The 12,507-nt window shown below is 43.0% G+C and overlaps 1 protein-coding gene across 1 annotated transcript in view; it reads left to right on the plus strand.

Moving 5' to 3' along the window:
- Positions 1-12,507, plus strand: part of KDM3B (lysine demethylase 3B) — a 121,076-nt gene that overhangs the window by 93,685 nt on the left and 14,884 nt on the right. Inside the window, exons 14-19 of the mRNA XM_032786128.2 lie at positions 59-338; positions 1,497-1,753; positions 3,603-3,869; positions 4,432-4,603; positions 10,957-11,047; positions 11,165-11,295. Coding sequence (XP_032642019.1) covers positions 59-338; positions 1,497-1,753; positions 3,603-3,869; positions 4,432-4,603; positions 10,957-11,047; positions 11,165-11,295 — 1,198 coding nt within the window. The remainder of the gene's footprint in view (positions 1-58; positions 339-1,496; positions 1,754-3,602; positions 3,870-4,431; positions 4,604-10,956; positions 11,048-11,164; positions 11,296-12,507) is intronic.

Genomic DNA, 12,507 nt, shown 5'->3' on the forward strand with positions numbered 1-12,507 from the left:
TTCCCTTCCCAAAGTCAGCATTTGACTGCAGCATGTGATATCTTTTTTTTGTTTTTAGCTTCCCAGTATAAATCCTGGTGCATCAGCCTCTGGAAGTGAGGGCACCTTCTCCAGTGGGGCAGGGGCAGTAGGATTGGGGCAGCTAGAAATGGACGCTGATCCTAAACCTGAGGCCACAGATGGAAGAACTGAGGAGTCTGCGAAAACAGAGACCTCACCACTGAGCAACCCCACTGAAACAAAATCTAGCAGGCCACTGTGTCCAGAAACATCCCCCTCATCAGCCTTGCACTGGCTTGCAGATTTAGCAACACAAAAAGCAAAAGAAGAAACAAAAGGTAAGGAAAAGATCTCCCCCTTAAAGTTTGGGAGCAAAGGAGTGCTGTTTGTTTACCATCTTGAGAGGGAGTCCCTAGTGCTTAGGGAAGACCAGGGTTGTTCCTCTGCACTTGCCTCTTTGGATCTTTTTTTTTTTAAATAGGGGTTAACCATGTAGAAACCTCCTGAAAGAGATTGTGAAGTAACATACATGCAGGAGCTGGAGGGATATGGGAGCAGGGAGGGAGGCTGGAGGGGTGGGCATATTTATCCAGTACCCATTCTGTTATATATGCTGTGTCTTTTCTGTGAGAGTATGTAGAAATGATCTCCTGATGTAAAGTCTGATTAACATTCACTTCAGATAAGAATAGCACTAGTTTCCATAAAGTAACTAAAATTAATTTTCGTGTTTGGCTTGCAATATAAGGAGTGCATTTCCTAAGCACCTAGAGGTTGAAGGTATGCTTAAGGAAGGGGTGTTCCAGCTGAAGATTTTAAAAAAAAGAAAAACACACACACAACTAAACATCAGGAAAGAAAACTTTCATTGCAGAAATATGTCTTACAGGATATAACTGTCGAGTGTGACCTATTCACAAAGGCAGCATTACATTCAAGACAGAGTGGGCTAGCTCTTCTATACTGTACATAGCTAGAAGTACAGGAATTATAGCACACAATTTTATATTTTGTTCATGGTTATCAGTGATAGACTTTTTTTAACAATCCCAGAAAATCTCTTCTGTTTTCGCTTTTCAATTTCATGTTCACAAATGCTTCCTTAGTTCTATAGGCCTAATCAACAGTAGTGTTCTCTACTGCATTTAAAATCGTGCAAAAGGGTTCTGTGTTCGTTCTGAAGAATCCAGAACTAATTTGGAAGGGTCTACTGGACCCTTCAAATTCTTAACCTACCATGATGTATTAAGGCTGTTGGTGAGGCATTAGCTGGAACAGGATGCTTAAGTTTACAAAAGACGCCTCAGTGTCTCATCTAGTATTGTCGAATATTGTTCTTGAGCCTTAACATCCAGGTAAACTGAACTGTGGTTTGTCATAGGATTATAGCCATGTTATACTGGAGGATAATACTTAGACAGTCATCTCCATTGGACTTTCCCTTTTGTGGATCTTTAATGATTGTCTCACCCATTTGTGATTTATCTTCCTTACAGAAGCTGGATCCCTGAGATCGGTGCTCAATAAAGAATCCCATTCACCGTTTGGATTGGATTCCTTCAACTCCAGTACAAAGGTTTCTCCATTAACCCCCAAACTGTTTAATAGTCTCTTGTTGGGCCCAGTTGCATCTAGTAACAAAGCTGAAGGCTCCAGTCTCAGAGATCTGCTACACTCTGGGCCAGGAAAGCTGCCCCAGGTCCCACTAGATACAGGAATTCCTTTTCCTCCAGTCTTTTCTGCAGCTTCCACGGTGAGTAATGTTGTCTTTCCTGCCTTTTTTCCTGCAAAGGGGGCTGTTCTAAGGGGAATTCCTTAGGGTCTATCAGTTTTATCTATATTTGAACAGAATTATTTTGGAACGTGTGGTAGAAACAAAAGCATTATTTTTCAAAAGAGCTGTAAGATTTAACACAGTTGTTAGTTTTATGGGGCTTCATCTGGTGCAGTCATGGAGAAATTCTGTGAGGGAGGAAGCAGTTAGTTAGGTACTGCTTCCCCATAAAAGCTTGGTTTAGAAGCAGTCTTTTCTCAGAGGTCCTGCTTTATTTCAGTCCATTTTATCTCTGGTGTTGGTTGTGGGGATCAAGCTATGGGGCGAACTTCTAGAGGTGATGAGGTAAACCTAGAGTCTGAGTGTCATGAGAAACAATGCAAAACTTTCCTCTTTAAAAACACCTTTCTTTCCAAAGAACAACACACCCCATTGACGCACACCCTTCTACTAAAAAAAACCCCAACTCCAACAAACCTCTGCCCCAAAAAAATTAATGAAGAAAACCTAAACAATCAAAACCAAAAATGCTACTCCAACTGGACTTTTTACTCCAAAAAGAAAAGCCAGAGGTTCCATGAAATCCACTAGGGACTTAGCTGTTGCTGTTGATTTTTTTATGTGGACGGTACTCAAATTATGCTGATAGCTGGTGGCAGACAGATAATGCAACTGAAGAACAAGGATATAGTGCCTGTCTTAATATTTATAGTAGGATACTTGAACTTTGCACCAGTTAGGGAAGATAGGATCTTCACAACTTAAGTTGTTTGCCATTGGTGGAGAGAAGAATGGAATGTGTTAAAAGGGAGAGGCGTTCATTGCCACAGAAAACCAAGGCCAATAGTTGTGAATAGATTTTTAAAAGGCTCTGAAAATATTGACACTAAGAATATATGTAGTTTTGCAGACTAAGATGATGCAGGTGATCATTACATGCTTCAAAGCAAAGGGATTGCTTCATGGGTCAGGAAGGAAAGTCCTATACTCACCCCATTTTCCTTTTCCACATACTCTCCATAGCAACACTGTGATGAGGTGCGTTATGGTTTCTTCGTATTCCTCAGAGAATTGGCAGTTTTCATTGCTGCTCTTGAAATGCACAGATAGGGCACAGTTAAGATTAAGTGCCATATCCATATGGTTAAAACAGTGGTTCTCAACCTTTTCCATGCAGGTACTGAACCAGGCCCCCCTGACAGTTAGCAATGAGGGTCACAAAATTCTGCTCTTGAAGAGAAGCATTCAGAGCAAGCCAGTGCTGGTCAGTGAAATATTCACAAGAGTAGAGCCAAATGCATCAAGAAAAATCTATTGTTGCTTCTCTGAGCTCAAACAGTCAATTAAAAAATTTGCTACATGAAAGCCAGTGAAGTTCAATATGGAGTGGGAATGGCCAATGTCATGTACCCATTTATTTATGTAAGATATCAAAGAGGCCTGTACTAGACTTTCCTTTATTAAAATTCACAACTTTTACAGCCTCTTTCAGTTTCACTTGCATCTGCCTTGCCTCAAAAACTTTCCAGTGAATTGAACAGCAAGTCCAAATGGTTTGGAGTGCAATCAGCAAAGTTCTAGTAACAAGGTTACAGTTTTTTTGTTATAGTTTGAGCACCATTAATGCAAATACACACAAGCCCTAACTGTAGAGGACAGTCCATGGCATTCCTAACCTTGTACTGATTTGTTCACTGGTTCTTCTGCTAACGGAATTTCCTTGACAGAAAGGAACTTGCACAAGGAGAACATCTCTTTGATGTAACAGAGTTATCCTTAAGTAAGTTTATGTAAAACTAAACTTGTCCTTTGGGGTTTTATCTTCCAGGGGGCCAAGAGCAAAGCCAGTCTGCCCAACTTCCTGGATCATATAATTGCTTCTGTGGTGGAGAATAAGAAGACATCTGATGCTGCAAAACGAGCAAGTAACTTGGCTGATACGCAGAGAGAGGTGAAGGAAATGGTAATGGGATTAAATGTGCTGGATCCACACACCTCCCATTCCTGGCTCTGTGATGGAAGGCTCTTGTGTCTTCATGACCCTAGCAACAAAAACAACTGGAAGATCTTCAGGGAGTGTTGGAAACAGGGCCAGGTAAGAGAAAATAAATAGGCAAGTTTTCTCATTGGACACTCTGGTGCAGGTGTTTTGAAAGTAGTATTGTACTTATAGCCTATGGGCTACTTTAAGCTCTTCTACTTCTGCTCTTGAAGGTCAATGACTGAGCAATTTTGTGTGAAGTATGAGGGAGGGTATAGAACAGCGTTGAATTTTGTCATTCCATATGACTGTTTGAGAGGAATGTTTCTTAACATATAGCAACAGATGCCATTAGGTTACAAGTGTAGATTTATCTAGTTACATGTACATTGCTTCCTCAGATCCATTTGGGATGGGGAGGATGTGGAATCAGACTAACCTCCAAGGATAGCTGCACATTGTCTGAAACTGAAATTTGATTTGCTGACTTTGCCTCTTAATAGTTTTTTTTGCTTGATGTGCAAGGATTGGATTTATATGTAAAAGGAAGCTGATTTCAGGTGCTGCTTCTATGTGGTGGTAGTCATAATATCCCAGCTCTTGAGAGTGAGAGATTTGGCTGAATGTGCAATAAATTTGGCAAATCTTGGAATGAGCACTTGCTTTCTTTCCCCAGCCTGTGCTGGTCTCTGGAGTCCATAAGAAGCTGAAGTCAGAGCTCTGGAAACCAGAGGCCTTCAGCCTAGAATTTGGAGACCAGGATGTTGATCTGGTGAACTGCAGGAACTGCGCCATAATTTCAGATGTGAAAGTGCGTGACTTCTGGGATGGCTTTGAAATCATTTCCAGTAAGTGCAGGCTGATGGCAGAGTAGCACATTTCATTATCTTACTTCCCTCTCCCATCCTCTTCCCCCTCACCCCCCAAAGGTAGATATTGTGTTCTAATTGATGCCCCTCTTGCTGTAAAGTCCGTGCCACTCCTTAAATAACTGTGGAGCTCACTACAGAGTGGATGATGGAACGGTGGAGAATAAGGTTAGGCCAAGCTGCATTTGGCCTATCCAACTATTTCAAACAGCAGATAACTCAGGTTTACAGCAGTGTGTGTATTAATGTACCTATCAAAGTGGATCAGTATCATAGGAGATCAGTACTCTAATGTTCCTGCTTAGAGACCCTGGGGGATGTCTTTCAATTTCTCTCCTACTGCTTTTTGTCTTTACCTCTTCTGTGCTGTTATAATTGCGTCTGTGGGAAAGCTAAGTTGAAGCTAGTTTTACACTTCACATTGATAACAAATCTCTGCCTCCATTTTTGCCTTCCCCGGTAATATGTTTCCAAAATTTTGTGTCTGCCGCTATGTCCCACACTTCATCCTTGAGGCTGGCTACTTCAGAGCTCTGGAGGAACGTATGTAGTGGCCAAGGCATATTGGTGGAGGAGAAGTGTTCTAAGTGGCTCTCTGCTAGTTTCTTGAATACCTCCTTCAGATGTGGGAGGTTTGGCAACAGGAAGGAATTTTCAGTGTAATCTGGATCTAGAGATGATTTCTTGGGAAACTATGGTATGTTGGGAGCAAACTGTAGAGAGGCAATCATATTGTCATAAGGGGCGGAAGGTGCTCCCAGACATCTTTTACCTGCCAAAATGGGCATGCATTCACATCACAGGTCTGACTCAGTGTCCTTCAGCAATTCTAAAATGTCCTGCTCTATGAATATGTTGTATTCTGTGAAATGGGGAGGAATGCGTTCCACCTGGTGTTCAGCACATTGGTTGCTACCTTTGAGTAAGAGCATCACCCAGATGTATGATTGTCTAAGAAGCACATTACTCGTTCCTTGCATTGGGCAGAAAGGATTTTGGGGTGATTTGGAAGCAATCCAAGTTGGCAAAAGTGATATAGGGTGGCATTTTCAAAGTCACTCAACATTGACCTAAATTTGCTGCTCTTGAAGTCAATGATTCATGGACTCTAGGACTGGAAGGGACCTCGAGAGGTCATCGAGTCCAGTCCCCTGCCTTCATGGCAGGACCAAATACTGTCTAGACCATCCCTGATATACATTTATCTAACCTACTCTTAAATATCTCCAGAGATGGAGATTCCACAACCTCCCTAGGCAATTTTATTTCAGTTCTGTGTTTACCACCCTGACAGTTAGGAACTTTTCCTAATGTCCAACCTAAATCTCCCTTGATGCAGTTTAAGCCCATTGCTGTTGTTCTATCCTTAAAGGCTAAGGTGAACAAGTTTTCTCCCTCCTCCTGATGACCCTTTTAGATACCTGAAAACTGCTATTGATGTCCCTCTGAGTCTTCTCTTTTCCAAACTAAACAAACCAATTTCTTCCAGCCTTCCTCATAGGTCATGTTCTCAAGACCTTAACATTCTTGTTGCTCTTTCTGGACCCTCTTCCAGTTTCTCCACATCTTTCTTGAAATGCAGTGCCCAGAACTGACCCAATACTCCAGTTGAGCCTAACGAGGGCAGAGTAGGCGGAAGAATGACTTTCGTGCTGGTTTACAACACACTCTTAATGCATCCAGAATCACGTTTGCTTTTTTTTGCAACGTATCACACTGTTGACTCATATTAGCTTGTGCTCACTATGACCCTAGATCTTTTCTGCCTACTCCTTCCTAGACAGTCTCTTCCCATTCTGTACTGTGAAACTGATTGTTCCTTCCTAAGTGGACAGTTTGCATTTGTCTTTATTGAACTTCATCCGGTTTACTCAGACATTTCTCAATTTGCAGCATCATTTTGAAATTTTGACCCTTGTCCTCCAAAGCGTTGCAATCCCTCCCAGTTTGGTATCATCTGCCAACTAATAAGCGTACTTTCTATGCAAACATTAAGTAGTTGATGAAGATATTGGGACAGAGCTGGTCCCAACAGGCCCCTGCGGAACCCACTTGTTATACCTTTCCAGCAGGATTGGGAGCCATTAATAACTACTCTCTGAGTACTGTTATCCAGCGTTATGCACCCACCTTATAGTAGCCCCATCTAATTGTATTTGCCTATTTTATCGATAAGAATATTCATGCGAGACCATATCAAATGCCTTACTAAAGTCTACGTATACTACATCCACCGCTTCTCCCTTATCACAAGACTGTTATCCTATCAAAGAAAGCTATCAGATTGGTTTGACATTGATTTGTTCTTTCAATCCATCCTGGCTATTCCCATCACTTACACCTTCAAGTGTTTGCAGATGATGTTCTTTAATTACTTGCTCCATTATCTTCCTGGACAGAAGTTAAACTACTGGTCTGTAGTTTCTGGGTTTTTATTATTCCCTTTTATAGTGTGCACTATATTGCTTTTCCAGTCTTCTGGAATCTCTCCCGTCTCCCATGACTTTCAAAGATAATAGCTAGAGGCTCAGCTACCTCCTCTATTACTCGTTGAGTATTCTAGGATGGCATTTCATCAGGCCCTGGTGGACTTGCAGGCATCTAACTTTTTTTGCTAAGTTGATTTTTTACTTTGCTCTTTTTTTTATTTTATCTTCTAACCTACCCCTTTCCCATAAGCATTCACTATGTTAGGCCACGTCTACACTACGGCGATAATATCGAATTACTAAAATCGATTTTAAAACTGATATGTATAAATTCGATTTCAGTGCGCCCACACTAGGCACAGTAATTCGGCGTTGTGCGTCCAATGTCCGAGGCTACGTCGATTATGAGCGTTTTTGGCATTGTGGGTAGCTCTTCCGTAGCTATCCATAGTTCCCGTAGTCTCCCGCCCTTGGATTCTGGGTGTTGATCATTTATTGTCGCGGGGTGGTTCTGGGTAATGGTCGTCAGTCATTCTTTCCTCGGGAAAAATCAGCTGACAATCCTTTCGCGCGTTTTTTCCCTTGGATTGCTCCTTGGCAGACGCCATTAGGCGGCACCATGGAGCCGTTGAGCCTTTTTTTTTTTTTCCCCCGCCCGTATGTGTTCACTAGATGCGCGGGACAGAGAGGCGATACTCCGAGCGTAACAGCAGCATTCACTTGGCTTTTTAGCAATTGAAGCAGAGATGGTTATGCCGGTCGTTCTGTACCCAGTCTACTGCCGGAGAAAAACGGCAATGAGATGACGGTTTATCTCTCCCCCTCTGTACTGTCCGCTGCTATTTCATGAGTGCCCTATGGGCTGAAATTGGCGGGGGGCGCAACGCAAAGCAAATTGGATTGGGACTTTCCTTGGGACTGAAGTCAATCCCTCCCTTATGTTTTCTAAAAATAGTCAGTCCTCCTAGAATAAGGGGCAAGAGATGTATTAGCTAGGGACCAGTGTTATCAGAAGCACAGCTGCTTCCGTGCAGGTATTCAAGGGGGTTGCCCGGCTGCAACAACCCCACCGTGCTTTCACCTCTCCCCAACCTTCCTGGGATACTCGTGCAGTTTGTTCCTGCCCATTTGTGTCATGAATAATAAGAATTGCAGGAATAAGAAAACCACTGAGTTGTTTAGTGACATAAAATGAGGGGGAGTGCAGCTCCCGGGGCTATGACAGTCCAGGCAGTACAGATTCTGTTCTGTTACACAGGAAGAGAGGGGGCTGATGTGCTCAGCCCCAGTTGCTATGAATGAAGACGGTTACCAGCCGCTTCTGTAACTTTCTGGGAGTAACTGGGAGTCATTCCATTTTTTACCCAGGTGCCCCCGGCCAGCCTCACCTTTGAGGCAGCCAGGAGCATCACGGGCTGTGGCGGACGACGGATATCAATCATATTGCACCATCTTACCACCGGGAGAGGGGGAGAGGAGCAGATGACTGCCTCTTTCACTGTGCAGCATCGCGTCTAACAGCAGCATTCAGGTCACATTAGGGTGACATTGAAGAGTCAAGAAATGATTTCTTTCCCTTTTCTTCTACGTGGGGGGCGGATGGATGAGGAGCTATTTCCCTGAACCACGCAGACACTGTGTTTGAACCTACAGGACATTGGAGCTATGCCAAAGATGCAAATACTTTTCAGAGACTGCTGTTGGACTGTGGGGATAGCTGTGATAGTCTCATTACCCCCTCATCCATATGGGAGGTCCATTTGAGTATCTCTGGCTTGCCCGTTTATCGCTTGTCACGCAGGCTGTGTATCCTGGAGATTTTTTTTCAAACGCTTTGCTTTGTTTCGTTGATACGGAGCTCTGACTACAACAGATTTTGTCTCCCATACAGCGATCAGATTCTAGTATTCCCGTCGGCCATGCTGGAGTTTTTTGATTTGAGACTGCAATTGCCCACTCGTTGCTGATCAGAGCTCCACGCTGGGCAACAGGAAAATGTAATTCAAAGTTGTGCGCGCTTTTCCCTGTTTACCTGCCCGCTGCATATCTGAGTTCAGATGCTGTTCCAGAGCGGTCAGTGGTGCACTGTGGATACTGCCGGAGGGCCAATAACGTCGGATTCTGTCCACGCTAACGTTAATCCGATATTGTTATATCGAATTTAGCGCTACTCCTTGTCGTCGGGGTGGAGTACAGAATCGATTTAAGAGCCTTTATATCAATATAAAGGCGTTGTAGGTGTGGACGGGTGCGGAGCATTATAATCAATTAACGCTCTTTAAATGATTTTAACGCATAGTGTAGACCAGGCCGAGACATCCTTCATTATTCAGTGAAGACTGAACAAAGAAGTCTTAGGCATCTCTGCCATTTTCAAGTTTCCTGTTCTGTTTCTCCCTCTCACTGGCAGTGGGCCTATCCCTGGTTCCTTGGTCTTTCTCTTGCCTCAATGTATTGATAAAAAGTCCTTTGTCTCCCTTATTCCCATAGCTAGTTTGAGTTCATTTGTGCTTTTGCCTTTCTAAATCTTGTCTGGCATTTCCTGTGTTGTTTACTATATTCATCTTTGTAATCTGACCTAGTTTCGATTTTTTATATGGACTCCTTTTTTTTTGTAGGTTCATGAAGATCTCTAGTGGGTTAAGCCAGGTAGGTTTTTGCCACCTTTCATTATCTTTCCTTACCCATTGAAATGCTTTGCTTTTGGGCCCTAATAGTTGTCCTTTGAAAAACTGCACTTCCTCAGTTGTTTTTCCCCTCAGTTCTTGATTCCCATGGGACCTTAACTATCAGCTCTCTGAGGCTTACAAATCCGCCTTCCTGAAATCCATGGGCCTCTTTTTTGCCGATGTACTCCCTTCTTCCTTCCTTAGATTGCAAACTCTATAATTCATGATCATTTTTCACCAGCTTCTTATACTTTCATTCTCACAAGTTCTCGGTTTGATTAAAATCAAGTCCTAGAACAGCTTCCCCAGTAGCTTTTTCAACCTTCTGAAATAAAAGTTCGTCTGCATTGCAGCTCCAGAACTTATTGGATAGTCTGTGCCCTGCCGGTGTTATTTTTTCCCAACATATATCCGGATAGTTGAAGTCCCCCATCACCACCAAATCTTGGGCCTTTGGGATTGTTTTGTTAGGTGTTTAAAAAAAGCCTTCATCCATCTTTTCCACCTGGTTAGGTGGCCGTGTTAGTCGACTCCTTAGAACATCACCCTTGTTACCCTTTTATCCTAACCGGACTCTCACACTTCGGTCCCTATGGTCGCATCTTCGCCCAGTCCAACCCCTCCCTTTTTCCCCTGTCATCCTTTCCTGAGCAAACTTTACCCATCCACTGCCACATTCAATACGTGGTATACCCCACCAAGTTTCAGTGATGCCAACAATGTCATAGTTGTATTTATTTATTAGCACTTCCAGTTCTTCCTGCTTATTACCCATACTTCTCGCATTTTTATATAGGCATCTAAGATACTGATTTGATCTTGCCTCCCAGTTTTGCCCTGACCTTCCTTTCTCTCTGCCATTATAGCCTACGCTCCCTCTTGATAAAACTCTGACCTCAGTAGAAGTAGAATAAGGGTGAATGATTAAGAAAACTCTACCTTTCAGGCCCAGAAAAGTTCTGCAGGGTGAGATTTAGCAGGTTACAGGGATCCCTCAGCCTCTCTTTCGGGTATATGGTGTCTCTCCCCCTCATCTTTTTGATTAGTTAAAACTTGGTTTTTGTTTTTGTTTGTATATTCTAGTAGCGCCTAAGAGCCCAAACTGAGGTCAGGGTCCATTGTATGCTGGGCAATATACAAAGTCTCTGCCTGAAGGAGTTTACAGTCTAAATAAGACAAAGGGCAGTGGGAAAGGATGCAACATGCTGAGTAAAATTTGTCTGTCTCTTGCAAGAGCGTCTGAGATCAGATGATGGGCAGCCAATGGTACTGAAACTAAAGGACTGGCCTCCAGGGGAGGATTTTAGAGACATGATGCCTACGAGGTAAGTGAGCTGAACAGCAGTACATACAGGATACTGTGTTACACTTGTGCTTATTCAGCAATATAGTTTTGTTGGTGCTGTCATTCTACTCCTGTATTCTCTGCTGTTCTTCTTTAGGTTTGAGGATTTGATGGAAAACCTCCCACTCCCAGAGTATACCAAGAGAGATGGCAGACTGAATCTTGCCTCTAGACTGCCAAGTTACTTTGTACGGCCTGATCTGGGTCCCAAAATGTACAACGCATATGGTATGTGTGAAAAGGTCTGGAATGGCCTTTTTTTACTATTCTTTACCACATTGTCTCTGTCCTTTCATTTGTGTCCAGTGGACAATTGGAACATACAGAAGCTAGTGCAATGAACTGCCCTACAACACATTAGCTTATATCGTAGTGTTGGTCTAATAAGATACTTGTGCCTTTAAATTTGCTTATTTTCTTTCTCCATAAGATGCCATGTATATATTTAGCTCCTACTAGAGTCATAGAATATCAGGGTTGGAAGGGACCTCAGGAGGTCATCTAGTCCAACCCCCTGCTCAAAGCAGGACCAGTCCCCAACTAAATCATCCCAGCCAGGGCTTTGTCAAGCCTGACCTTAAAAACCTCTAAGGAAGGAGATTCTACCACTTCCCTAGGTAACCCATTTCAGTGTGTCACCACCTTCCTAGTGAAAAAGTTTTTTCCTAATATCCAACCTGAATCTCCCCCACTGCAACTTGAGACTATTACTCCTTGTTCTGTCATCTGGTACCACTGAGAACAGTCTAGATCCATCCTCTTTGGAACNGGCCTCACCAATGTCAAATAGAGGGGAATGATCACATCCCTTGATCTGCTGGCAATGTCCCTACCTATACAGCCCAAAATGCTGTTAGCCTTCTTGGCACCAAGGGCACACTGTTGACTCATATCCAGCTTCTCATTCACTGTAACCCCTAGGTCCTTTTCTGCAGAACTGCGTCCTAGCCATTCGGTCCCTAGTCTAACAGTGAATGGGATTCTTCTGTCCTAAGTGCAGGACTCTGCGCGTGTCCTTGTTGAACCTCATGAGGTTTCTTTTGGCCCAATCCTCTAATTGTCTACTGTGCATGGTGATAGCTCTTTAGAAATGTGTGTAAATTTATAGTGCTGCAAAAACAACTAGTACTAATATACACAAGAATAATGATATGTAGCTTTAAGGATCAGAGTAGCAGCCATGTTAGTCTGTATCCACAAAAACAAGGAGTCCAGTGGCACCGTAAAGACTGGCAGATTTATTTGGGCATCAGCTTTCGTGGGTAAAACATCCACTTCTTCAGATGCATCCCATGAAAGCTGATGCCCAAATAAATCTGCTAGTCTTTAAGGTGCCACCGGACTCCACGTTGATATATAGCTTTGTATTCCATGACTGTTTAATGCACTAGGAGGATCTGATGACCTCAGTACTGAGAATTTAAGATATTTGTTTTGCAA

Source organism: Chelonoidis abingdonii, chromosome 7 (assembly GCF_003597395.2).
Source record: "Chelonoidis abingdonii isolate Lonesome George chromosome 7, CheloAbing_2.0, whole genome shotgun sequence".
NCBI lineage: Eukaryota > Metazoa > Chordata > Testudines > Testudinidae > Chelonoidis > Chelonoidis abingdonii.